We start from the raw sequence: 26,411 nt of genomic DNA, 5'->3' as shown, positions 1-26,411 counted from the left end.
TACCACCGTTTCCACCCAAAACCATTGAAGGATCTCCAGATGAGTGTCTGTGCTTTCTTTGAGAGGGACACATTACAACCACTACTACTTGATATTTCCGTGCCTTATGAATAAATGGAACATTTCAGTTAAGTCAAAATACATTATTTTAAGCTTAAATCAGAATATGAATTATTGATTGGCTGTCAGACTTATGGCTCCACCAATGTACTTCGGAGGCACTAGCGATAATGATGCAGCACTTACAACACTACCACTGAATAGAAATGCTCCTTTGGAACGGTAAACTGCTGCTGAGCCAAACTGCACAAACCCCGCAGCCTTCTTTTATAAAACTGTCTCTGGGGAAGTTCTCATTTTTAAAGCCTATAGGCTACAGCAATACTAGACAGAACCGGCCTTCTATCGCCACCCTCTCCTCATGTGTGAGGCTGAGGCAGGCTGAGAATTTGATGAAGCAAACCTGACAAATAAGCAGTGACCCTGAAAATCTGACAGCTTGTGAAAGGGCAATGGACTCTTAACTTGTGTGGTAGGAGAAGGGGGGTGGGGGGTGGGAAGTGGGTTGAAGTAGTGGTGAGAGCAGCGAGGTAGAAATATGGTTCTATACTGCTGAGGTACCTGGGACTGAGAGACGAGCTCCAACTATGGGCATCAAACATCCCCTCCCCCATCCCCTCTCTGGACTGATGGGTAGAAGCCATATTGGGAGCGATCCAAGCCATCCGCAGGGAGGCATCACATTGCTTACTGACACTTTCTGTGGGAGAACAGCTCATGACCTGATCCAGCTATGTTGTTTGGGATTTGTCCGACAGAGAGGCAGGCTTGCTTGCAGCAAAACCGTAGGAACCCATTTCAAAACACCAACAATATTTAGCAAATGTTTGACGATTTTTAATGAGCTATTTACAAGTGGATGATAGGGACGTTGTATTAGTCGTATATACGGGATATGCATGATATACAGTACCAGTCAAAAGTTTGTTTATTTTTAATTTATTTTTGACTATTTTCTAAATTGTAGAATAATAGTGAAGACATCAAAACTATGAAATAACACATATGGAATCAGGTAGTAAGCAAAAAAAAGTGTTAAACAAATCTAAATATATTTGACATTTTAGATTCTTCAAAAAAAACACCCTTTGCTTTGATGACAGCTTTGCACACTCTTGGCATTCTCTCATGAGAATGCATTGAAATTAACAGGTGTGCATTTTAAAAGTTAATTTGTGGGAAAGAAAATGCATTCTTAAAACCTGTTTGGGAAAGGCTAGTGGGACACCTCGACAACATCCGGTGAAATTTTAGAGCGCCAAATTCAAATTACAGTATTATAAATATTTAACTTTCATAAAATCACAAGGGTAATATTTCAAAAGAAAGCTTAACTTCATGTTACTCCAGGCCCTGTGTCAGATTTCAAAAAGGCTTTACGGCAAAAGCAAACCATGCGATTATCTGAGGACAGCGCCCAGCACACAAAACCATATAAACATTTTCCAGCCAAGTAGATGAGTCACGAAAGTCAGAAATAGCAATAAAATAAATCACTTACCTTTGATGATCTTCATATGGTTGCACTGACAAGACTCCATGTTACAAAATAAATGTTTGTTTTGTTCAATAAAGTCCCGCTTTATGTCCAAAAACCTCTGTTTTGTTGGCGCGTTTTGTTCAGTAATCCATTGGCTCAACGGCGGTCACAACAGGCAGAGGAAAAATCCAAATAGTACCAGTAAAGTTCGTAGAAACAGATCAAACGATGTTTATAATCAATTGTCAGGTTGTTTTTTGTATATCCTAGCTTCTGGGCCTGAATAACAGGCAGTTTACAACCCAAGCCATAAGACTGCTGAACCACAAATCAGATGGCTACCCAGACTATTTGCATTACTATTTGCTGTTTATTATCTATGCATAGTCACTTTACCCCTACCTACATGTACAAATTACCTCAACTAACCTGTACCCCCGCACATTGACTCGGTACTGGTACTCCCTGTATATAGCCTCATTTTTTATTTTATTGTGTTACTTATTTTCAATGTTTACTTTAGTTTATTTAGTAAATATTTTCTTAACTCCATTTTCTTAAAACTGCATTGTAGGTTAAAGGGCTTGTAAGTAAACATTTCACTGTAAACTCTACTACACCTGTTGTATTCTGCGCATGTGACAAATAACATTTTGATTTGATTTTAAATCAAACACATTTCAGTACAGATGTAGCCTATAGCAACACGTGAAGCAAAAGCGCTGACCTAATCCATATTGAACTCATTTCAACTGTTTACATACAGCAGCATAGAATTCTACTAACTACTATTTTAAACGAGAATGCATACTACACGGCTATCCCATTGGAGGATATGGCTATGATCTGGATCTCTGTCCTGATCCATGGAGAGTCGCATAACGTCCTCCTAGTTCTACATGTCCATTAGTATTGCTGCCTGTGTCTATTTCTATACTAAAGCCACTCTAAGCTTGTCTTTGGATAGAATGGGCCACCTACATGGACATGTATTTGATATCCTCTCAGCCATTCATTTATTGTTTTCTCATGGTTTACCTATCTAGGGAAGGGGAAAAGGGGGATACCTAGTCAGTTGTACAACTGAATGCATTCAACTGAAATGTGTCTTCCGCATTTATCCCAACCCTTCTGAATCAGAGAGGTGAGGGGGGCTGCCATAATCGGCATCCAAGTCTTCGGCGCCCGGGGAACAAGTGGGTTAACTGCCTTGCTCAGGGGCAGAACGACAGATTTTTACCTTGTCGGCTCGGGGATTCGATCCAGCAACCTTTTGGTTACTGGCCCAACGCTCTAAGCACTAGGCTCCCTGCCGCCCCTATCTACATACTGAATGTAAACTCCTGTATTTTTGCTCCAAAAAGAGGGAGAACTGAACACATGACTTTATTTTTCAAGCATTATTTTCCGGCGCGATCCACTAAGCAACAGACCAGGATTCAAACCTATCCTACTCAATAGTACTTGACATCTCTTTCCTTCACACTACTATGCTGAATCAGAGGCGAATAGTTTTATTTATATAACTGAGAGGATATTAAGGAGTAAGGCCTTTGACATCAATCAGAACCTTTCGCTGTGGTGAACATAGGAATGACCTCAATAAGAAAAAAATAAAAGAATTGCGGCCGTTCAAGAGAGACCCTCAAGATATTCTTACTAACCCCCCCCCCCCCCCTTTTCTCATTGTTGAAAGTTGAGATAATGATTTTAAAAGTAGTGATTGAGAAGCGATGCATGGAGCAGAAGTAACTTGCTAATCCAGTATTAGTCTGAACAAGCTGGCGAACAACCCTCCAAAGCAAACAGAACCATTTCAGAATTCACAGAGATGATTCATTCTAATCTCAAATCTATATATACAGCAATTATAGGCCAAAGGTCAGAGTGCAACCATACATATCCCTATGATATTGTAATTGGATTGCATCGGTTATCCTGAACCTGCATACCTAACACACATGTCTCTTTAAGCAGATTTTGATAAGAAACAGCTAATTGTTGAGATGTGTAAATTGCACATTCCATTTTAGATTTATGAGTGTTGGTCATGATGTCAAATGACTACACTGCACATAAGGCTCTCCAGAGGGTGGTGTGGTCTGCCCAACGCATTACCGGGAGCAAACTACCCGCCCTCCAGGACACCTACAGCACCCGATGTCACAGGAAGGCCCAAAAGATCATCAAGGACATCAACCACCCGAGCCACTGCCTGTTCACCCCGCTATCATCCAGAAGGCGAGGTCAGTACAGGTGCATCAAAGCTGGGACCGAGAGACTGAAAAACAGATTATATCTCAAGGCCATCAGACTGTTAAATAGCCATCACTAGCACATTAGAGGCTGCTGCCTATAGGCATAGACTAGAAATCACTGGCCACTTTAAGGAATGGAACACTAGTCACTTTAATCATGTTTACATATCTGGCATTACTCATCTCATATGAATATCCTGTATTTAATACTATTCTACAGTATCTTAGTCACTTAAGGTTTACAAATCTTGCATTACTCATTTCAAATGTATATACTGTATCTTAGTCCGTTCCGCTCTGACATCGCTCGCCCATATGTATATAGTCTTAATTCATTCCTAATTAGATTTGTGTGTATTGGGTATATGTTGTGTAATTTGTTAGATATTACTTGTTAGATATTACTGCACTGTCGGAGCTAGAATCACAAGCATTTCGCTACACCTGCAATAACATCTGCTAATCACGTGTATGTGACCAATAACATTTGATATTACTAAGCTTCACAGTAAAAATCACATGACTCCATTTAAAAAGGGACTGGGTCATTAGCTAGCTATGGACCAGGAAGTTGCGCAACAGAGAGCAAATGGTAGGAAGAAAAGGAAGAGGGCTCATGCTTCCTGGTTGGTTGCTGGTAAAGACAGCTCTTCCAGGAATCCGAGGAGCGCTCTTATTAGCTTAGTTATTGGCATTTTCCACCTCACAGGAGAAACGTGGTGATAAAGGTGGCACCTTTCACCCTTCCGTCTTTACAACAGAATAACTCACAATGGAAGGGCCATTCCTCGCTCCCAGGGGGCCCCTAAACCTCTTTGTAAAAATGAAGAGAAAAAAAAAAAGAAAAACATTGAATGATGGAATGAACAAAACTGTGGTGGAAGCAAATGTAGGGCATTGTGTTGTTAAATAGTGTCATACAAAATGTGGAGGGCGGTTTCTAATGCTGGGGGTTGATACACTGGGGGGTTGTGTAATGTCAACAGAGTTAATCAGCCTTCTATATAGTTCAGCCTTCTTATTGTACCATCTAAATGAAGGGCTTACACTTTTACATTGCACAAAATATTATGAGTGCATTGGATTTGTGTCCTCATCTATGTTTATAATCTGACTGCCTGCCAGCCAGAGGGAAACACAACTGGAGCTTGGCTTGTCTGTGGTTGTTAGTGTGGGGACCTCCATCACAGAGGGAGTGGCCCATTAACAGAGGAAACACTGGCAACATTAGAGACCAGAGCCAGAGCTCTGAGAGGGCTTCTTTCAGAACAGATACACACTTCTTATCGCTGCATTCTTACAGCAGCCGTGGAAAGCCATAGTGTGTTTTTATGTTACTGTGTGTCACAATGATTCCCTCCCCCACACATGTGGGAAAAGTATGCAATTGTAATTTTTTTGTAAAATGTTGATTTTAATAGCAAATGACTCAAGTAAAAGTCACCCAGTAAAATAATACTAGAATAAAAGTCTAAAAGTATTTGGTTTTAAATATACTTAAGTATCAAAAGTAGAAATAATTTCAAATTCCTTACATTAAGCAAACCAGACGGCACTATTTTCTCGTTTTATTAATTTATGGATAGCCAAGAGCACATTCCAACATCATTTACAAACGAAGTGAGTGAGTCCGCCAGATCAGAGACAGTAGGGATGACCAGGGATGTTCTCTTGATAAATGGACCATTTTCCTGTCCTGCTAAGCATTAAAATGTACGAGTAGTTTTGGGTGTCAGAGTAAAAAGTACATTATTTTCCTTAGGAATGTAGTGAAGTAAAGTACAGACACCCAAAAATCTTAAGTAGTACTTTAAAGTTAATTGTATTTAAGTACTTTACACCACACACACACACACACACACACACACACACACACACACACACACAGGGGGAAAAGATTGCACAATAGCTGACTAATAAGCATATAATTGATTCTCCAGGGTGAATTATCCACAACAATAATACACACAGACGCGAAGTTTCCAGCTCGAATAGAGATTTGACCTCCCTGAAAAAAAAAGTTCCAAAGCCACCAGCAAAACTATGACAGTATGAGAGTGAAGCGTTTACGTGTCACGAATACCACCGAAGGTGGCTCCCCTTCTTGTTCGGGTGGCGCTCGGCGTCGCCGGTCTACTAGCTGCCACCGATCCTTTGTTCTGTGTTCGTTTGGTTTTGTCTAATTGGTTTCACCTGTTCATTGTTTGGTCGTTAGGGTGGGGTTATTTAAGTTCGTTTAGCCCGCTTCTGTTTGTGCGGGCTTGTTCTTCTGTATTTGTGAGAGGTGTTAGTGTTTTGTTGGGTTTTCTCGCTGTCCTGGTATTTTACCTAAGGGTACTATTTTGTTTTTATAGTTACGCCTGTGTTGGGTTAATACTATTTTGTTCCTTTGATTTTTTGGACATTAAAGCGTGTTTTTTCCCGCATCCTTTGCTCTCTGCGCCTGACTCCACACCCATTCACTCATTGAGCGTTACATTACGCTGCAGTAAATATCTAGCACAAGACAATGCCATCAACAGAAGTGCATGACACATTACACAGAAACACATTCTGTGGACACTAACATTCAAACAAAATCCTGATTACCGAACATACCGACTACACTGGTCACGCACGTTGATTTTGTCTGTCCCCACCAGACGCGATCATCACACGCAGGTTAAACTATCAAAACCAACTGTGAAACAACTATACTAATTTGGGAGCAGGTCGAAACACACATTTAGCTAGCTTGCTGTTGCTAGGAGATGAACATTGGGTTGTTCTTCTACTTGACATTCATATGGTCCTTTTTTTATCTGGTTCTTTGTAGAATGTTGACCCAGAGTCATACAAAATGTTGTGTTGATCTACTCCGACGATTAATCCACAGATAAAAAGAGAAACCTAGTTAGTTATCTTTAATTATTCTCACCTCGTTGGTCTTTCAAGTATCCACGTGGGTCTGTATCTTCCTGATATCCAATAGAGGACTTGCAGAACGGCTCAAACAGAACCCAGTTATATTTTAGCGCCTGGCTACGCAGACGCTCGTTGACGCAGACGAGCGAATGGCTGAAATAATTTAACAACATTTATTTTGCAACGTTCCCGCACCCAACATTTGCGCGTGAGGCCGCCATGGTGTGTCACATGGACCCCAGGGTCACAGAGCTCACACAGGTAGCATGCCAAATGGCACCCTATTCCCTACATAGTGCACTACAAGGCCCATAGGGCTCTGGTCAAAAGTAGTGCACTACATAGGGAATAGGGTGCCTTGTTGGACACAGAACAGCCTACCCACTGGACACACACACGGTTGAATCAACGTTGTTTCCACATAATTTCAATGAAATTACGTTGAACCAACGTGGAATAGACATTGAATTGATGTCTGTGCCCAGTGGGCAGCTGCCTCCCATCAGAGACCAGGATGTTATAGCCTCCCATGATTCCCTGTGATGAGATCCTGATGGTTGTATAGTGCTCATTCCCGGGTTACTGATAATCCTGAGAGTGAATTGTTGTACATGTAACCGGCTAAGTACAGGGGGCATGGTGCAGGATAGAATCTCCTCCTGAAGCACCCAGGACATTTGGACCAGAACATAGAGTGATGTCCTTGTCTGAGGCATTAGCATGGAACAAACCAAATACTGTCTAATGTGGCTTTGCCTATCGGGGAGAAATGCCTATGCATACTGTACAATTATCTGGTATTTACTGTGCTTTAGGTTTTAGGCACTCCTGCTCTCATTCCTTCAGGTTGGCAGAGGACGGATGCCTGTAGGCCTGAAGACGAGGAGGAGAGGAGGCAGCTGGGATGGATAATATTGTCAGACGGATTAAACAGGCTCTGATAGGCTTTGTTCAACTTGTACAAGACATGTAATTCCACACAGAGCAACAACACTGGCCTATGGTACAACACACCCAGATAAATAAAGAGACATATTACAATAGAGGGCATCTGAAGTATTCTTAAAAAATACAGAACATAGTGTCCCTACCAGAGCACAATGCTAGTTCACTCCGGTTGTTAAACCAACACTACACAGCATTCGGTAGGCAAACTCAGCTAATTAACAGCAAGTGGTTGGGTAATGATGGTGGTGGCTAAATGGCCTACTAGCCACCATAGAGACAGAGACCTGGACGGTTAGGCAGAGCTGAGCCACCTCTTCATAAATCACCCGTCCAACACTGTACCAGGGCCTAATCCCAGCGCACTGAGCAGCAGCTCTGTTTACATACAACAAATGATGATGGGAGACACAGAGACGGAGGCCATGGGCCCGCCCTCAGGCAGTCAGACAGGCAAGCAGGCATACATGATGGGCTGATAGGGGTGTTGATGAGGCTGCAGGTTAAGGCTCACTGTCTCATCATGTACTTCCTGAACGTGAGGCCTGTTAATTACTCACTGTTTGTGCAGTCAGGGAAGGAACTAGGCTAATGCAGTAACACAACAAGGACACGAGGGCTTGGCAGGACACTTTGACCTGTGACGCTGCAATACAATATAAACAATATATTTTGACAGGGTGACGAGATTTGTTAACACAAAAATCAGTTATATTCATAGTGCCAATCATGAGATTTCAAAATCAAGCAAAGTCACACAATTTCAGAGACGAATCAACCCTTCGACGACCCAAGAAATTACTACATTTATCAAGGTTAAAATGTAAAAACAAAGTAATATATATATATATATATATATATATAATAAAAATAATATAGTCCCATAGAACTAAAGACTGGATTCTCCCCCCACCCCTTTCCAGCATCTCCATTCCTCCCCACAGAGTATTTGTACATGTCCTCTCTCTTCACACCAAAAAAAGCCACGCATTTGCAATATCTCCCCCCAACACACTGGTATCACGGGCCCCGGATCTAGTACGGCGCACCCCAAACAGCCATTTCAAGAAGCCACAGTCTTAAACAAACACTGTCCTCCCTCCATTTCATAAATTCTTTAAACTCTGGGGTTTCTCTTAATTATTAATGCTTCGAGAGTATCCAACGGCCGCATTGCAGCATTCTCTTTTAAAGAGCACTGCCTAAAATAACGTATTTTCCCCACAACATAGGAGAGAAAAAATACAAATCCGTCCTCTTTGCACGCAATTATTTTGTTCCCAAACACACTCTCCTCTGTTTTTAACGGAGCCCTTGCTTTCTCTTCCATCCTTAACTACAAATGAAGGCAGAGTCACAGCCTCTATGACAAAATTGAGGCCCCTTCTTCTCCAGGATGAAATAATGGGCTGGCTGACTGAGGCTGTCTGGCTGAGTGAAGTTGGCTGGCTGGCTGGCTGGCTGACTGACTGACTGAGGCTGGCTGAGTGAAGCTGGCTGGTTGAGTGAAGCTGGCTGGTTGAGTGAAGCTGGCTGGTTGAGTGAGGCTGGCTGAGTGAAGCTGACTGGTTGAGTGAGGCTGGCTTTCACAGCTGATTAAATGTACTTTGAAGGTGTCAGGAAACACAGGCCATGAAAGACGTAGGTTCTCTACTGTTTTGACATCTTCATAAGAGTTCTAGGGATGGAAGCTTGGCTTATAAAGTCCCAGTGGCTCCTCACAGTGCTTCCCATGACTATGCATAGCAACTACCATACTGCTCTGTTCCATCTACTAACTGTACAGACAAGTCAGCACAGGGATGCTAGAAGGGGATCAGGCTAACTGCTTTGATAGCTCCCTGCTCCTCTTTAAGTAGAGCATATTTTTAGGATAGGCTTCAGCTACATACTGTACTGGCCGTCTGCTATGCTAACACACCCTTGTGCTGTACACAGTGAGGGATTATTGGACCTCTGTTTACAAAACAAGGACCTTATGTCTACACAGGAAGCACAACATTTCAGGAAGCACTCTATTGAGGACCTCAAACTAAGGGCCCTATTCAAGCAATAGTTCCAGAGCAATAATAGGGTTCTTTGTGGACCACTTCTTACCGGTGAAGAAGTTCTTGGCCCGGAGGTAGCTGACACTAAGGCGGAGGATGGAGAGTTTGTCCAGGCTGGTGGTGACCTCCTCAGGGAAGGGGAGGAGGCTGGCCAGCCTCTCCAGCTCTCCATTCAGACGGTCCCGGTGGCGCTTCGAGGGGTTCGACTTGGCCCCTTCTGATTGTGGCGGTTTTACGCTGCAAGGAGAGAAGAAATCATTATTTTTAACTTGACATTTTTACATAAAACTCAAGGGTCTTCGGTTGATTATAGTTCTCATTCATTATAGGCATTATTACTACAAAAGTATAATTTGTAATGATACCTGTAATATAGGTAAATTAATCATTAATAAAATACTTCAACAAGTAGAGTAAAATTGAAACGATTATAACAGCCAAAAAATAAATGCTAAATTTAAAACCTGATTTGTGTCATGAGAATAACACCATGTTTTTTTATTTTATTTTAAATTGTAAATATGTTTTGAGTCATAATTTATAGAACTCCTTCAACAATTCACTCATGAGTTAACAAATCATGCCAATAAATGCCCCAGAGCACTGAATGCACTTCTGGCATTATGTCATAAACATACACATTCTCCACTGACAACATACATACTGTTGGTTTAACAAAGATATATTTATGTAAACACATGTTAGATACATTTTCACTAGTGAATTAGAAAATTATAAAATAGGCTTATTTCAAAATAATAATACACAGGCTAAAAATGAAAATGTAATAATAATACTATAATTATTACATAATAATACTTCAAAGCCGTTTGTTTTGAACATTTTAATGGTTTTACATCCGTCCAGTGTCCTTTCAGCAAGTGCAAGGTGATTGCGCTCAAATATCAGAAAGTGTTGGCCTTATGCACCTGCGACCCACCAAACATTGGACACAGTCCCAGCCATTTGTTTAATTCAAAAATGTCTGTTACACAGTCAATAAAAGGGCGTGTTGACTAACCTAAAATGGCGCAGCATATTTGCGGCTATGTGGTAGAATTGCATTATCAACCAATTGGATGTATAAACATGATTTCAAAATGCAAATGTTTACGTTGGTTTAAATTGAACAAAAATAATGAAACGACGTTAACAGTAAATTCTGGCTTCACGTGATAACGAAATAACAAACACAGCAACTATTTTTGACGACAAGTGCAACTTTGGAGCGCACGCAACTTACTGCGAAATAATTTTTTAAAACACGATCACACAATAGTTGTACTATTGATTTAAGGTAGCCTATATATATATATATATATATATATATATATATATATATATATATATTTATATTATTTCACAAATTAATAATCTTATAGTCAAATAAACTGTTTTACAAACAGGGCGCGAAGGAACTAGTTCATCCACAGATGGGTAACTTCAGTCCTCCGGGGCCGGAGTGGTGTCACACTTTTTCTCCATCCCTAGCAAACACAGCTGATTAAACTAATTGCATACTAAACTGCATATCATGATTAGTTGATTTTTGAAAGTCAGGTGTATTAGCCTGGCTTGGGCAAGTGTGATACCAATCAGGCCCCTGACGACTGGAGGTGTCCCACCTGAATATGTGTCCTATCGTGTGTCATCGACATTATCAATTTAATTCAGGTGAAATATGCTATTTAAATTTGCACAAATATAAGATGAGTGGTTGAGCGATAAAAGGGGCGAGCTGGTGGGGATGCAGGGCTTTGAACATTTGGCTATTTCTGTTTGCGAAAAGGCCTTTCAATTCATGTAAATAAACTGTACTTACGCTCTCTGGACTGGTTTTCTCCTTTTACGTCCAGCATACATGATATGGCTTTTTTGCAAGTCCGATGAATCTCCCCAAAAATATTGGTGAAGGCTACAGTTCCCTTCGAGCTACATAGGCTACAGTCGACAGTTAAACTAATCCATCAGATGAAACACGTAAACACATTAGCGAGAGGACAACGACAAAAACAACAAATAGTCGCACTTTTAGTTTATTTTATCCTTCAGCTGTGCGGAGATCCAGAGATGGGCTAAGAAATATAATTTATATAAATGAATGGCATTGTTGCGTACTCAGAATATCATCCGTTGAAATGCATACAATTTGCAATACTGTTTACAGTCCATCGAGATGCTAAATTAGTCTGCAAAACAATGCTTCAACCCAATATAAAACCCAAGTAATTAATCTCATCGTCTAGCGGAATGGTGGTCTAGATGTGTAGTGCCGGTGCGTTTTGCAAACCGCAATCCCCTTCCATGGTAGCTTGCACCTTTCCAATTCTTCCCAGGCTATTTTTTCATATTTTACCCTGACAATAATGTGACAAACGTTTGGACAATTATTGTATCTACTGTATTAGTCCTATGCTTAACGTCCTCTTTTCCCAATTATCTCGTCAAATTCGGCCACGCGCATCTCCCTGCTTGAGTCCAGATTTGGGCGGGCACGCGCACCAGAGGTCAACGGGGAACCGAAAATCTCCTGGAAACACATGGGAGCGCGGCAATGTTTGCGAGTTCCCGAGCGGCCCGTTTCGTCCAATCAGAGTGGAAATGAGAGCGGTTTCTGTTGAGCCTTGTGTCCTCTGCTGTATGTGGGTCAGAGGTTAGAATTTTAAATAATGAAACCATTCTGTTCTAAATTAATGGTTTAGCATACCCTGGTGTTGAAATGAGTTTTTAATAGTTTTTTTCGGCCATACACGTTTGTGCTCTATAGCCTACATTTGATTAGGAGGGCTACCAGGACCCCTCTTTAACGCTGCAGCTACTCTCTGCCTACTTGTACATAATGCTATTGTTATTTTACTGCTGCTGTTTAATTATTTGTTACTTTAATTTTTAATTTTATTTTTTTACTTAAAAAAACTATTTTTCTTAACTTCTTTAAGCGTTGTTGGTTAAGGGGATTGTAAGTAAGCGTTTCACTGTAAAGTCTACTACACCCGTTGTATTCCGCGCATGTGACAAATACAATTAGAATAGGCTACGGAAATGGATACAGACCTGCTGATACATGACAAAACCTAAACATAGGCCTACCTCTTTGCATATATATATATATATATATATATATATATATATATATATATTATTTACAAGGCTGCAATCATGGGACACACACAGTATGGATAAATGATCAGTAGTCGACAGGATATAAATAGCACTCCCACAGCAATTTTCCATAATTCTGGTGTATAATATACTAACAAAAAAAACTATAAAAATGTCTATCAAGTCATTGTGATCGTATAGTTGATTTAACAATTTCTAATAATGAATCATTTACTAGTAATAAAAATATAATTGTTTCCATGTGTAATCTCATATTTACAACATCAGAATATACTATCACCCATTTTAGTATTCAAAATATATCGAATTAACCTGAAAAATTACTCAATGTCACACTCTTGTGGCAAATAAATATAATACATCTACAACGCACCGCATATTTAAACTAGGCTAATGCGCTGGTTTGTGCTCATGAGATTAAAAAACATATACTTTATACATTTGTCATAAATTACCTGCAATGACGGGACACACACACACAGTATGGATGAATGATCAGTACTCGACAGGACATAAATAGCACTTCTAAAGAAGATGCATTTTTCAGTTAGCTAACTGTTACCAACTTCAAAGAGAGAACTTTAGCTAACATAAAACCCACATGAAAAACTGAGATTCGGCAAACCCAGACGCTAAACCAACAACGGTAGTTACTAATAACATAAGCTGATAATGCACAATGTAAAATGTGGATTTTATGATGTAATGTCCACTTTATACATTTCTATCCTGGGACCATTCCATTTTCAACTCACCCACAGCATTTCTCCATAAATCTACTGCGGATTACCCAAAATCCCATACCTTTATCACTGAGTGTATTAGACAATGTAAACACATGAATCTACCAGGAGGTGGCATAATATCTGTTTTATGCAGGAATTTAACAGTTTATTTACACCGTTACATATATTCATGATTCATCTGATTACTATTCTATTTTTCTATTGTACACGTTTGTAATAATTTGCCAGGAACTGTGTCCGAATAGGCCCTTTTAAAACACTGTTACTGCTGAAAGTCAGTTGACTCTCACAATATAAACAAAACATATGGCTCAAGTGAATGCTCTCACACAGTAGACAAAGGGAAATGTATACAACTATGATAATGCATACATGAAGTCGTGTGACAGTTGAGCCCACAGGGCTCTATATCCTATGCTGGGAGGGAGCAGGGCCTATATCCTATGCTGGGAGGGAGCAGGGCCTATATCCAGTGGTGGAAAAAGTACCCAATTGTCATACTTGAGTAAAAGTATAGGTACCTTAATAGAAAGTTATTAAAGTAAAAGTGAAAGTCACCCAGTAAAATAGTGCTTGAGTAAAAGTCTACAAGTATTTGGCTTTAAATATGCTGAAGTATCAAAAGTAGAAGTAAAAGTATAAATAATTTAAAATTGCTTATGTTAAGCAAAGCAGACGGCACCATTTTCTTGTTTTTAAAATGTATGGATAGCCCAGGGTACACTCCAACACTCAGACATGACTTACAAAGGATGCATTTGTTTTTAGTGAGTCCGCTAGGCCAGAGGCACATGTTCTCTTGATAAGTGAGTGAATTTGACAATTTTCCTGCCCTGCTAAGCATTCAAAATGTAACAAGTATTTTTGGTTGTCAGGGAAATTGTATAGGGTAAAAAGTATAATATTTTCTATAGGAATGTAGTGAAGTAAAAGTAAAAGTTGTCAAAAATGTGAATAGTTAAGTTCAAATACCTTAAAAAACTACTTAAGTAGTACTTTAAAGTATTTTTACGTAAGCACTTTACACCACTGCCTATATCCTGTGTTATGTGAAGAAGACAGAGACATATAGGATCATGTATGTGGGGGGGGGGGGGGGGGGGGTCTGTTTTGTAACAATACCCTCTCTCTAAATTCAATTGAATGGCTTTATTGGCATGGGAAACGTGTTAAAATTACCAATACAAGTGATGTATATATTAAACAAAAGTGAAATAAACTCTCTCTAAATTACATTTTTCAATTGAATGGCTTTATTGGCATGGGAAACGTGTTAAAATTACCAATACAAGTGATGTATATATTAAACAAAAGTTAAATAAACTCTCTCTAAATTACATTTTTCAATTTAAGGGTCTTTATTGGCATGGGAAACATATGTTTACATTGCCAAAGCAAGTGAAATAGATAAGAAACAATATCTCTCGCTCTCTGTGATTAATGACTGAGTAGTAACTAATAGTCAGAGCCTGCACCGGGACTGTAATGTGAGTGGTACCTACGGGCCGGGCCGGATAGCCCTGGTTGGTATGGTATGATTGACATTGGCTGTGTGCCAACCTGTGGCTGCAGTGCCATGGAAATCTCATCAAAACCGGCTATCTCTGTTTCTTATGTCTCTGCCACAGCACAGAAGCCCTTATCCCTTCATTATAAAACCATACCTGCACTAATTCACTGATTGATGATAGAAGTCCTTTCGCTGTAAATTCAACTCACGCAGATCCATAAAGAGGGGTTTTGGATGGGCAGTGTGGGGTGATATTTGTTTACATAGGTAATTGAGATTATATTATTCAGTCAGCAGTAAAAAACAAATATGTGCCCTCCAGTGTCCAACAGAAGTATTGCACTTTAATAATGACCAAGTAACACATTAGTAAGTTATTAGAAATCTTTTTTTATATGAGAATTAATTTTACAATTGAGAATATAAGGTAACAAACATAAGCTGGTAAATATCACTACATTGCATCCGCTATACTTGCCTAAATACAAGTGAACTACACTAAATTAAATATTTATGTGGAGACAAATATTTCCAAGGAGAACAAATGTCTAACAGATGTTTTAAGGCCACGAGACATAATAACAACATGAAATAACCAAACATACGACAAACAAATGCAAAAAACTGAAATATTCATAATATATTGATGCTGATCTCTGCCACTGCCTGATGTCGGAGACCGTTGAAGAGTAAGCTTAACGAATAGATATACAGCAGGGGGTGGATTAGGGTGGCAAAATTCTGGGAACTTTCAATAAATTCCCAGGTTTTTCCCTGAAATCCCAGTTGGAGGATTCCCGGAATCAGGAAGGAATAAGCAGGAAATCTGGAATCCTCCAACCACGATTTCTGGAAAACCAGGAAATGTATTGAAAGTTCCTGGAGTTTTGCAACCCTAGAGGTGATATATAATGTATACCCTTCCCTTTCTTTCATATCAACTTTGATACAAGGAACTTTATTAACATTTCAAGGCAGGCGCTTTGAAAACTTGCCACCCATTATATTATAAATCAGCTCGGTGAAGCAAAACGCATGAGAAAAGTTGCTAAATATAATTCAAAAGCAAAGCTAAATGTGAATAAACCCAATACATATAACAGCTCCCTTTGCTATGTGTAACTTCCTCTGCCTTATTGAGCTGAGAGAACTGAATCAGTGAGAGCAGTTTGGCAGGAGAGGCCCTCTAGTTGGCCGGGTTTAGTTTCCGCCATATAGGAGAATATGGCGGAAACCTGCCTTGTCTTTTCATATGAGCAGAATGAGGAAATAGGTCAAGGGAAATAAAAGGTGGGCAGCCATATTGATTTAGCCTCAGATGCCTTTGAGGGAGGAGTCGGAGTGATGACGGGAGACTTCAGTGTCAGGGGGCTTTTACAACGGGAGGACCTGCCATGTTACTGTAAATCATCAACTGACATGGGACTAAATGGGAAGTTCCATTTGTCGAATATGCTGATCAACATGTGGACTCGTGGGAAGTTCTACTTCCAGTCCCATGTCTATAGTAACCATGGTTACTACACTAGACTTCTAGGACCTACAGTGCCTAGTGAAAGTCTGCACACTCCATCACATTAAAATGTTATCTAAAAATTGCATTACACACTTTTTCCTATTGATGTACACAACCTACGCCACGTTTTCAAATTGAAAAAATAAATATAGAAATGTTCCTAATTAATTACAAATAAAACAAAGATGTCTTGATTGCGTATGTCTTCACATCACAGAGTTGGTAATTGGTGGAAGCACCTTTGCCAGCCATTAAAGCTGTGAATAAGATTCTACTACTCTTAGGGCAACATACTGCATATCCATTGTTTTTGTCAAAATTGCTCAAGCACAGTACATTGAGGTGGGAATCATTGATGCGCAGCAATATTCAAATCTTGTTTCTGATTTGAGCAGGTTTAAGTCAGGACTGAGACTGGACCATTCAGGACCACTCAAGACCTATTGGAAAGGCATACTGGTGTGTCTTTGGCATTTGACTTGTCATGGCAGAAATGTTAAAATCTATCCCAGGGTTAGGTATTCAGAAGACTGAGGCTGGTTTTCCTCTAGCTTTTTACCTGGGCTTTGCTCCTTTTATATTTATTTTGATCCTGACAAACTCCCCAGCCACTGCCATGACAAGCATACCCATAACATGATGCTGCCACCACAATACTTGAAAATACAGAGGATCAACGACATTACATTCACTCCACATTACTGGCCTGTATGATAAGGTGAAGAGAAGGAAGCCTGTGTTACAATATCCATTACAAATCATCCATTCTGGTTGCAACAAGGCTCTAAAGTAATACTGCAAGACAACACGGCAAATAAATCACTTTTTGGCCTCAATAAAAAAAACTACAGGCTTTTGTCAAATCCAATATAAACCGTCTGTATTTTCAAGTATTGTGGTGGAAGCATCATGTTATGGGTATGCCTGTCACTAGTAGGGACTGAGGAGTTTGTCAGGATCAAAAGAAACATGAAAAGAGCAAAGCCTAGGTAAAAAGTTGAGGAAAACCCTGGAATAGAGTTTTATTTTCAGCGGCACAGTTAGAAAAATGTTAATGCCAAAGACACCAGAATGGCTTGAGTGTACTTGAGTGTTTCTTAGCCTTGACTTAAATTTGCTTGACAATCAGAGACAAGGTTTGAATATGGCTGCCGATCAATGACTCCTGAACAAATTTACTGACCTTAAGCAATTTTGACATAAACAATGAAAATATGTTTCTCTAAAAGTTGGTATAATCTTTTTCAAAATAATTCACAGCTGTAATGACTATCAAAGGTGCTTCCACCGGAGACTCCCAAGTGGTGCAGTGGTCTAAGGAACAGCATTGCAATGCTGAGGCGTCACTACAGCCTCGGTTTCGTTCCCAGGCTGTGCCACAGTCAGCCGTGACCGGGAGACCCATGAAGCAGCGCACAATTTGCCTAGCGTCGTCTGGATTAGGGGAGGGTTTGGTCCAGTGTCGTCCGGGTTCGGGGAAGGTTTGGCCGGCTGGGATTTCCTTGTCTCATCGTGCTCTACCGACCTCCTTGTGGGAGGTAGGGCACCTGCAAGCTGACATCGGTCGTCAGTTGGAAGGTGTTTCCTCCGACACATTGGTGTGGTTGGCTTCCGGGTTAAGCGAGCAGTGTGTCAAGAAGCAGTGCGGCCTGGCAGGGTCGTGTTTTGGAGGACGCATGGCTCTCAACCTTTACCTCTCCCGAGTCCATAGGGGAGTTGCAGCAATGAAACAAGATTCTAACTACACATTGGATACCACGAAATTGGGGAGAGAAAAATTACAACAAAAAGGGGTCTTCCATCAAGTATTAACCCGTCGGCTGCGAAGATCAAAACATCTTTGTTTCGTATTTCTTTTTTCTACATTTTTCTTTCACTTTGAAAATGTTGTTTAGATCGGTAGGAAAAAAATCCCTTTTCAGATTTTAAGGTAGCAAAATGTGAAGACTGTGCAAGTGGTGTGTCGACTTTCACTAGCGACTGTATGTCTCCTGAGTCTCCTTAACATGCAGTACACCTTCCTCCACAGATGATATTATGAATGAAAAACTAAAGTAAACAAATTGCCACAAGTTAGCATATGGCTCAGTGAAGTTTAGATAAAACAAAGAAACAACTATAAATGGATTGAATACTATTGATATAGCATTATCAACGTACTTTAACAGACTATTGTTAAATTGTAATGACATTTGGATACCAATAGCATTACAAGGAGTACAATCTGAAAGCACATAATTTGGTTTTTGATAGCCTACTCTGCAACCAATGCAGACATTTCAATGAAATAAGTTGCTTTTTCCTCAGAAATTCTATTTGTACACTGCTTCATTCATTCTTCAGAACAAGCAAACACAAACAGGAACACACCCCGTGTGCACACAGTCATATTCATCACAGCCATAACACACTCACATAATAAAAACAATAATATCTTTATAATAATATAGAGGCCATTTCTGTATTTACACTTCATTAGGGTTGCAGGAACATTCAATAAATTCCCTGGTTTTCCCTGGTTGGAGGATTCTGGATTTCCTGCTTATTCCCTGATTCCTGATTCAAGGAATTCTCCAACTGGGATTTTGTAAAAATTAGGAAATGTATCTAAAGTTCACAGAATTTTGCAACCCTACACTCCATATATAAATTGAGGATGCTATGCCTTTATTTTTAATCTCTGAGTACAATATCAGTTTTTTGTTTGTTTCTCCACGAGTGAAAACTTGAATGGTGTCCTGTCACCATCCAACTATAATGTAAGAAGAAACAAACGTAAAAAGAAATGAATATGGCCTGCTTCATTAATATATTATAAATTCATTTTGGGAATTGGGCATGACCCTAAAAAGCCATTATAACACAAGCCAAATTCACCGGTGAGGATTCAAACTTCATTCATATCATTGAAGTTGTGACAGATACTGTTTTTCCACAGTAATAAAACCAAAGACAAGGCAACAACAAACAAAAACAGAAGACAACCCAACAAAAAAAGAAAGAAAACCAGTTCCATGTAAAGTTGCTGCTTTTTTGTTCCATTGCTGACAGAAGTGACAAGTGCTTAATCAAAAGAGTCCTTGTATTTCCTGTAAACACTGATATGCGGAGATGAATGGTGTGTCTGACTAGGGGATGGCTTGTCATCACGACACCCTCCCTGAGGCAGCTCTTAAGGCAGTGTGTTATCTTTGAATGTGTACGGATGGATGGATGGATGAACAGATCCATGGATGGCTTCCTCCTCTTTTTGTCCATAATGTTTACAGAGTAACGTGTGACTCGTGTTTAGAAGTCGCAATAGTTGGTTTGGTTGTGGTCTGTAAAGCACATGGTTCCATTGACAAGTGGGGCTGAGGAGAATGTTCCATTGACAAGTGGGGATGAGGAGAATGTTCCATTGACAAGTGGGGATGAGGAGAATGTTCCATTGACAAGTGGGGATGAGGAGAATGTTCCATTGACAAGTGGGGATGAGGAGAATGTTCCATTGACAAGTGGGGATGAGGAGAATGTTCCATTGACAAGTGGGGATGAGGAGAATGTTCCATTGACAAGTGGGGATGAGGAGAATGTTCCATTGCTGTCTACTACACAGAGGCTTGGGATCTGTTGGGGGAAAAGTATGACAAATAGACCCTGGCTTGTTTCATAAAGTAACAATTAATAATATCAATAAATTACTTCATAATTAGTTAGGGCCCTGAGTTTTCCTAACCACGTGACTTGACCAGTAGAACCAGGTTATGTGGTAAGGAAAAAGTCAGTGCTCCATCCACAACAGAGAGAGGGGACATAGTTACCTGTGTCTGTCCGACTCTGTTGCGTCCAGAAAGGTACTGCTGCATGGCCAGTAGGCTCTCGGGGGTGGTGATGTTGGCCACAAGCGGGCGAGCCGGGAAGCTGATTCCGGTGTTGTCCTGGATGATGGCTGACGTGTCCACCACCGGCTCACTGGGGCCCCACTGCAAGTAGCTCTGGTCCTGGGGGTCCACCATCCTCCTCTGGCATACAGACAAGGGGGGAGGCAGAATGGTGCCATCCACGTGGCTGTTTCGGTTCGGGAGGGGGGGTGAGACGTTCTCAAACATACAGCTGCCGGATGGAGCAGGCTGGCCGTTGGCCAATCGCCTCTGCTGGGGTTGGTGGTACAATCCGTTGGTGTTCTGTGGCCAAAGGCCTGTGAGAGGGACTCTTTGGGTCTCTGTGGCTTGACTGTGACAGTCTGGGATTAATTGGTGTCCATTTTTCATTGTGCTGGCGGGTGGTGGTAGCTGATGCTGCTGGTTCTGGGGCCACTGCTGCACTTTCTGGGTTTTTAGTGACTGAAATGGTGCACTGCAGGCAATCTGGGGTGAAACAAAGCCATTACTGGGAATCAAAGATGGCCAAGCATCCACCAGAATAGGTGGTAGATGTTTGGACTGTGGAACAGAGATCTCCTCTGGTCTGTTTGGTTCCATTGCAGCTGGCAAGCCATTATGAGGGAAACACTGTGGAGGTGGCTGGTTAGATTGGACCTGGCCAGCGATGATCTGAGGGCTTCCCATGTGGTTGTTTGGTGCCTGAGCACAGGATCCAGCCATGCTAGTGCTTAACGTGACAGACTCATTCTGGCCTGAGCTATGTGGGTTACTGAGCTCGGGGAGCTCCAGAGAGGGGGTGAAGATGTCGTTGAGCTGTAGCTGCTGCAGGATGGGGATATTCAGGCCCGTCTGAGGAATCTGGGGGCCGAAGTGGGAGAGCCTCTGGGTGCTCTTGAACACCTGCTGTGGTCCTGCCTGGTTCTGTCCTCCATGGTTCTGTCCTGTCTGGTTCTGTCCTGCCAAACCAACTACTCTGTTGCCTGTTACCTGACTGTGGCTGATACCATTTAGATCGTTCCCTGGGGAGCCATTTTGGACAAAGCTGAATTTGTCAAGCAACCCGGGCTTGCACTGTCCGGCACCTGTAGGGCTGACCACTCCTGTGAATGGTCCACCCTGGTTGTTGTTGTCGAGCACCCCTGTGAACAGGTTAGGGTCGTTGTTGACCATGGTGGAGCAGTTGGGCTCGTTACCGCTCCCCTCGCTGCTCTCCTTGAACAAGGCTTCCTCCACGTAAGAGAAGATGTCGTTGGTCATGATGTCATCCAGCTCTAGGGAGGTGTCCCCGCTCCCGGTCCCATTGGAGTTCTGGCTCAGCCTGAGGAGGGTGTTCTCCCACTCCATCAGCTCCGCCGTACCCACGTCCATCCCCTGCAGAGCCGCACACAGGTCCCCATCCTGCGCCATCTTCTCCAGGGCATCGATCATGGCTACCAACGCCCCCTCGTGCTTGACCTCCCTGGGGCTATCACCATCATCAACCCCGTCGGGCCCCTGGGGCTCCACGCTACTCTGCCAGGAGTTACAGGCCACGTTGGTGAGCGCTCGGCTGTCCATGAACACCTGGTCTATGGGTAGCTGAGGCTCCTGGGGCTGGGTGTAGACGGATTCGTCCTGCTTTAGTAAAGAGCCCAGTAGAGACTGGGGGTCCAGAGACTCCACCTTGCAGATTTTTGGGGGGTTGGTTTGGAACTCCGTGGCATCCAGAGTGGGGCCGGTCTCGTACAGCAGGGCCTCCCCGGTGGTGAAGCTGAAGGGCAGCTGCATCTTCCTCTGGCGTAGATTCTCCTCTCCCTCAGAATTACTAAAGGGATACAGAGAGAGAAAATCATATGAATGAATGATACAATCATATATTTTGAGACGCAATGAAATGACAGTCAATGATGATGCAGACAGATTGTACATTCAGATATGAATTACTCACAGTAAAGCTCTCTGGCGTGCGATGATGAAGTCAGGTCTTCCTCCTTTGTAGACAAGCCTGGCATTGGCCTGGACCCAGACCCAGCACCCAGTCTTCTGCAGCAGTCTGAACGTGGTCAGACCACTCTCTCCTGTCTTAATCACTGAGGGGAAAATATTCATATTATTAGATAATCATACAAAAAATAATGATCAAACAAATAATTGCTAAATAGTTATTATGAACCCATTGTAAACATACTTCTGACATGGCTATCTGCACAGTACATCATATCAGCTGCGTGGATGAACTGATACCCAGAGCCTCTCATACACAACTCAATCTCTGAGTATCCCAGGACAACCTTCCCCCTGTAGAGAGACAGGCCACACCATGTTAGCGTTAGTGGAAAGTACAGCACATTACACATCATGTTCACTTGTGAAGTCATCCCTCAAACATGTTGAATAGAAAAGTGAAATAAAAACAGTTCCATTTTGATCAAGTCCTACATTTGATCAAGGCACTTAGATTAAATGGTAGCATATTTCCTTCCTAAATGTAAGCCTGACAACAATTTTTTTTGGACCCAATGAGAATTAGTTTCAGGCCTTTAGAGTCACCTGGCATCGACACCCGTGGGGGTGAAGTCAAGCTTGTGTTTGGTCTGGAAGAAGATCGTCTTGTTTCTGATCTCCAATATGGACGGGGTGTGGACAGGGGTGGCGATGGTGAACAGGCCCAACCTGGGCTGGCTGTGCGTCCCGTCATCCCCCAGCATGCTCTGGCAATGGAGGAACTTCAAACGCCCCTGGAAGTTCAGAGCCTGGATATGAGAACAAAGGTATGTTAGACTCTTAAACTTAGCTAGTGATTGATCTGAAATGTAGCTAGTGATAGTGATTGATCTCAAACTTAGCAAGTGATTGATCTGAAACGTGCCTAGTGACTGATTGTATAAAAAGTTTTGCCAAACTTTGCCAAGATCCACCACTCACATCGTACTGTCAAATTAATCAACAGTGCTGGTATGTGTTCATTTGACACAATACAGTGTATGAAGTACTTTCTGGTGACAATACAAAGTGGATGTTTTCTCTACAGCCCTATAGATGAGAGACTCACCAGGAAGCTGAGAGACTCACCAGGAAGCTGAGAGACTCACCAGGAAGCTGAGAGACTCACCAGGAAGCCAGAGGAGTTGTCCAGGAGGCAGCGGAACCGACACACGAAGTTCCTCTCCAGGAAGGAGGAGTTCTCTGGTGGGAGCTGCTCAGGGTTATAGGTCACGATGTTCCTGGTGATGTCACTGCTGCTCGCCATGCCTGAACATAGAAATGTGGTGAAAGATCGTAAAATGAGAGCTTATCATCAAAAAACATGGGCCAAATCATAAATTGAAATAAACACACCTAGCTCGAGCATGCTCCCATTGACATCAATCGATGACTTCCACTAAAATCCACTGAAAAAAAATGACCCAAACTGTCCACAACCCCTTCCCTCGAGGTCACTCACCATCTCCTCCCTGCTCTGGGTCAAAGGGCTTGGGGTTGAGGGCAAAGTGAAGCTGTCGTCTGAACGTGGCTCTGTCGTCTGTGTGGATCAGCTCAAACACACTCTGGTGGACCACGTCTGACTACAGACAGACAAAGAGACAGGGCAAACCAAAGTTAAATCTAGTTTATGACTATGGCTGTAGCCTCCATTGTTATTGTAGAGGCATGATAATAATGGTGTCTACAAGCCGTATCAGGGCTTCTTAATGACATGGGTACTTCACTTGTAGCCTCCATTGTTATTGTAGAGGCATAATAATAATGGTGTCTACAAGCTGTATCAGGGCTTCTTAATGACATGGGTACTTCACTTGTAGTCTTCACTGGAATGGACAACTAATAGGACAACTAATAGAACAACTAATAGGACAACTAATAGGACAACTAATAGGACAACTAATAGAGCAACTAATAGGACTTTAGTAGGACTTGCAACTGTGTTGCCCACCCCTGAAAAACTATAACGACAATGTAATGGACCGGAGCTTATGAAGTCTTACAAAAGCATGTGTGTGACTAAGCAAACCAACCCTGAAGCCACAAGTCTGAAGTGGGCCCTGGACACTGTTTGTTCCTGGTTTCATGTGATTCACTTGTTACTTAGAAGTTTCTCTCAGAACAAAAGGAACTATGAGGTTTGTGGTCAAAGCCAAAGCGGACTCTTGGAAGTTGGGACCCGACAGAGTAACATCACATTGCCACATAGCCCATCAGTCAGACGGCACTCATACATTTTGCCTCGGTCAAACTGTATTAACTGAAACAAATGAGCGAACCATAACCCTAACTATAATCTAACAACTATAAACACTGTTTGCCTTGTGATTTATGGCCTAAGTGGGAAACACAGTAAGCTCTGGGTGTGTCTGTTGTGCTGATCACCCGGTGGAGACAGTCCATGAGTGACAACTCATAAAGGGTCAAAGTAAACTACAAAGCAGGGTATGAAAGACACATAGTTACCTGTTAGCACTGAAAATACCCTATAGTGTATAACTGTAATGAAGGGGACAACCCCAGAATTATATGACGTCCAACTGGCATGATGACTCCTTGCTGTCCCCAGTCCACCTGGCCGTGCTGCTGCTCCAGTTTAAACTATTCTGCCTGCGTCTATGGAACCCTGACCTGTTTACCGGACGTGCTACCTGTCCCAGACCTGCTGTTTTCAACTCACAGATGTGATGTTGTGTTATGTTACAGATGTGGTGTTATGTTACAGATGTTATGTTACAGATGTGATGTTGTGTTATGTTACAGATGTGATGTTACGTTATGTTACAGATGTGATGTTGTGTTATGTTACAGATGTTATGTTACAGATGTGATGTTGTGTTATGTTACAGATGTGATGTTACGTTATGTTACAGATGTGATGTTGTGTTATGTTACAGATGTGATGTTATGTTACAGATGTGATGTGATGTTGTGTTATGTTACAGATGTGATGTTGTGTTATGTTACAGATGTGATGTTGTGTTACAGATGTGATGTTGTGTTATGTTACAGATGTTATGTTACAGATGTGATGTTGTGTTATGTTACAGATGTGATGTTACGTTATGTTACAGATGTGATGTTGTGTTATGTTACAGATGTGATGTTGTGTTATGTTACAGATGTTATGTTACAGATGTGATGTTGTGTTATGTTACAGATGTGATGTTACGTTATGTTACAGATGTGATGTTGTGTTATGTTACAGATGTGATGTTATGTTACAGATGTGATGTGATGTTGTGTTATGTTACAGATGTGATGTTGTGTTATGTTACAGATGTGATGTTGTGTTATGTTACAGATGTGATGTAATGTTGTGTTATGTTACAGATGTTATGTTACAGATGTGATGTGATGTGATGTTGTGTTATGTTACATATGTTATGTTACAGATGTGATGTGATGTTGTGTTATGTTACAGATGTGATGTGTTATGTTACAGATGTGATGTAATGTTGTGTTATGTTACATATGTGATGTTGTTACAGTTGTGTTACAGATGTGATTTGATGTCCCATTTGGCTCAGTTGGTAGAGCATGGTGTTGGTGTTGGTAGAGCATGGTGTTGGTAGAGCATGGTGTTGGTAGAGCATGGTGTTGGAGTTGGTAGAGCATGGTGTTGGTAGAGCATGGTGTTGGAGTTGGTAGAGCATGGTGTTGGTAGAGCATGGTGTTGGAGTTGGTAGAGCATGGTGTTGGTAGAGCATGGTGTTGGAGTTGGTAGAGCATGGTGTTGGAGTTGGTAGAGCATGGTGTTGGAGTTGGTAGAGCATGGTGTTGGAGTTGGTAGAGCATGGTGTTGGTGTTGGTAGAGCATGGTGTTGGTAGAGCATGGTGTTGGAGTTGGTAGAGCATGGTGTTGGAGTTGGTAGAGCATGGTGTTGGAGTTGGTAGAGCATGGTGTTGGAGTTGGTAGAGCATGGTGTTGGCAGAGCATGGTGTTGGAGTTGGTAGAGCATGGTGTTGGCAGAGCATGGTGTTGGCAGAACA

At 41.6% G+C, this 26,411-nt stretch overlaps 2 protein-coding genes and 1 long non-coding RNA gene across 4 annotated transcripts in view; 1 reads left to right on the top strand and 2 right to left on the bottom strand.

Annotated features, from left to right (window-relative positions):
* LOC110502157 (uncharacterized) overlaps positions 1 to 12,482 on the bottom strand; it is a 47,531-nt gene extending 35,049 nt beyond the window's left edge. Inside the window, 2 exon segments of the mRNA XM_036959348.2 lie at positions 9,745 to 9,932; positions 11,518 to 12,482. Coding sequence (XP_036815243.2) covers positions 9,745 to 9,932; positions 11,518 to 11,558 — 229 coding nt within the window. The 5' untranslated portion in view covers positions 11,559 to 12,482.
* LOC149972874 (uncharacterized) overlaps positions 1 to 26,411 on the top strand; it is a 390,242-nt gene that overhangs the window by 32,992 nt on the left and 330,839 nt on the right. The gene's annotated exons all lie outside the window — the stretch shown is intronic.
* Positions 15,445 to 26,411, bottom strand: part of LOC110502156 (aryl hydrocarbon receptor) — a 75,653-nt gene continuing 64,686 nt past the window's right edge. The window contains exons 5-11 of the mRNA XM_036959345.2: positions 23,881 to 24,001; positions 23,548 to 23,687; positions 22,986 to 23,188; positions 22,624 to 22,733; positions 22,384 to 22,525; positions 20,394 to 22,260; positions 15,445 to 20,199 (exon numbers count right to left, since the gene is read on the bottom strand). Coding sequence (XP_036815240.2) covers positions 19,879 to 20,199; positions 20,394 to 22,260; positions 22,384 to 22,525; positions 22,624 to 22,733; positions 22,986 to 23,188; positions 23,548 to 23,687; positions 23,881 to 24,001 — 2,904 coding nt within the window. The 3' untranslated portion in view covers positions 15,445 to 19,878. The remainder of the gene's footprint in view (positions 20,200 to 20,393; positions 22,261 to 22,383; positions 22,526 to 22,623; positions 22,734 to 22,985; positions 23,189 to 23,547; positions 23,688 to 23,880; positions 24,002 to 26,411) is intronic.

Source organism: Oncorhynchus mykiss, chromosome 22, assembly GCF_057628025.1.
Source record: "Oncorhynchus mykiss isolate SJ-2025 chromosome 22, ASM5762802v1, whole genome shotgun sequence".
NCBI lineage: Eukaryota > Metazoa > Chordata > Actinopteri > Salmoniformes > Salmonidae > Oncorhynchus > Oncorhynchus mykiss.
Note: the sequence above shows the minus strand (reverse complement) of the source record. Positions and strands in the feature narration are given on the sequence as shown.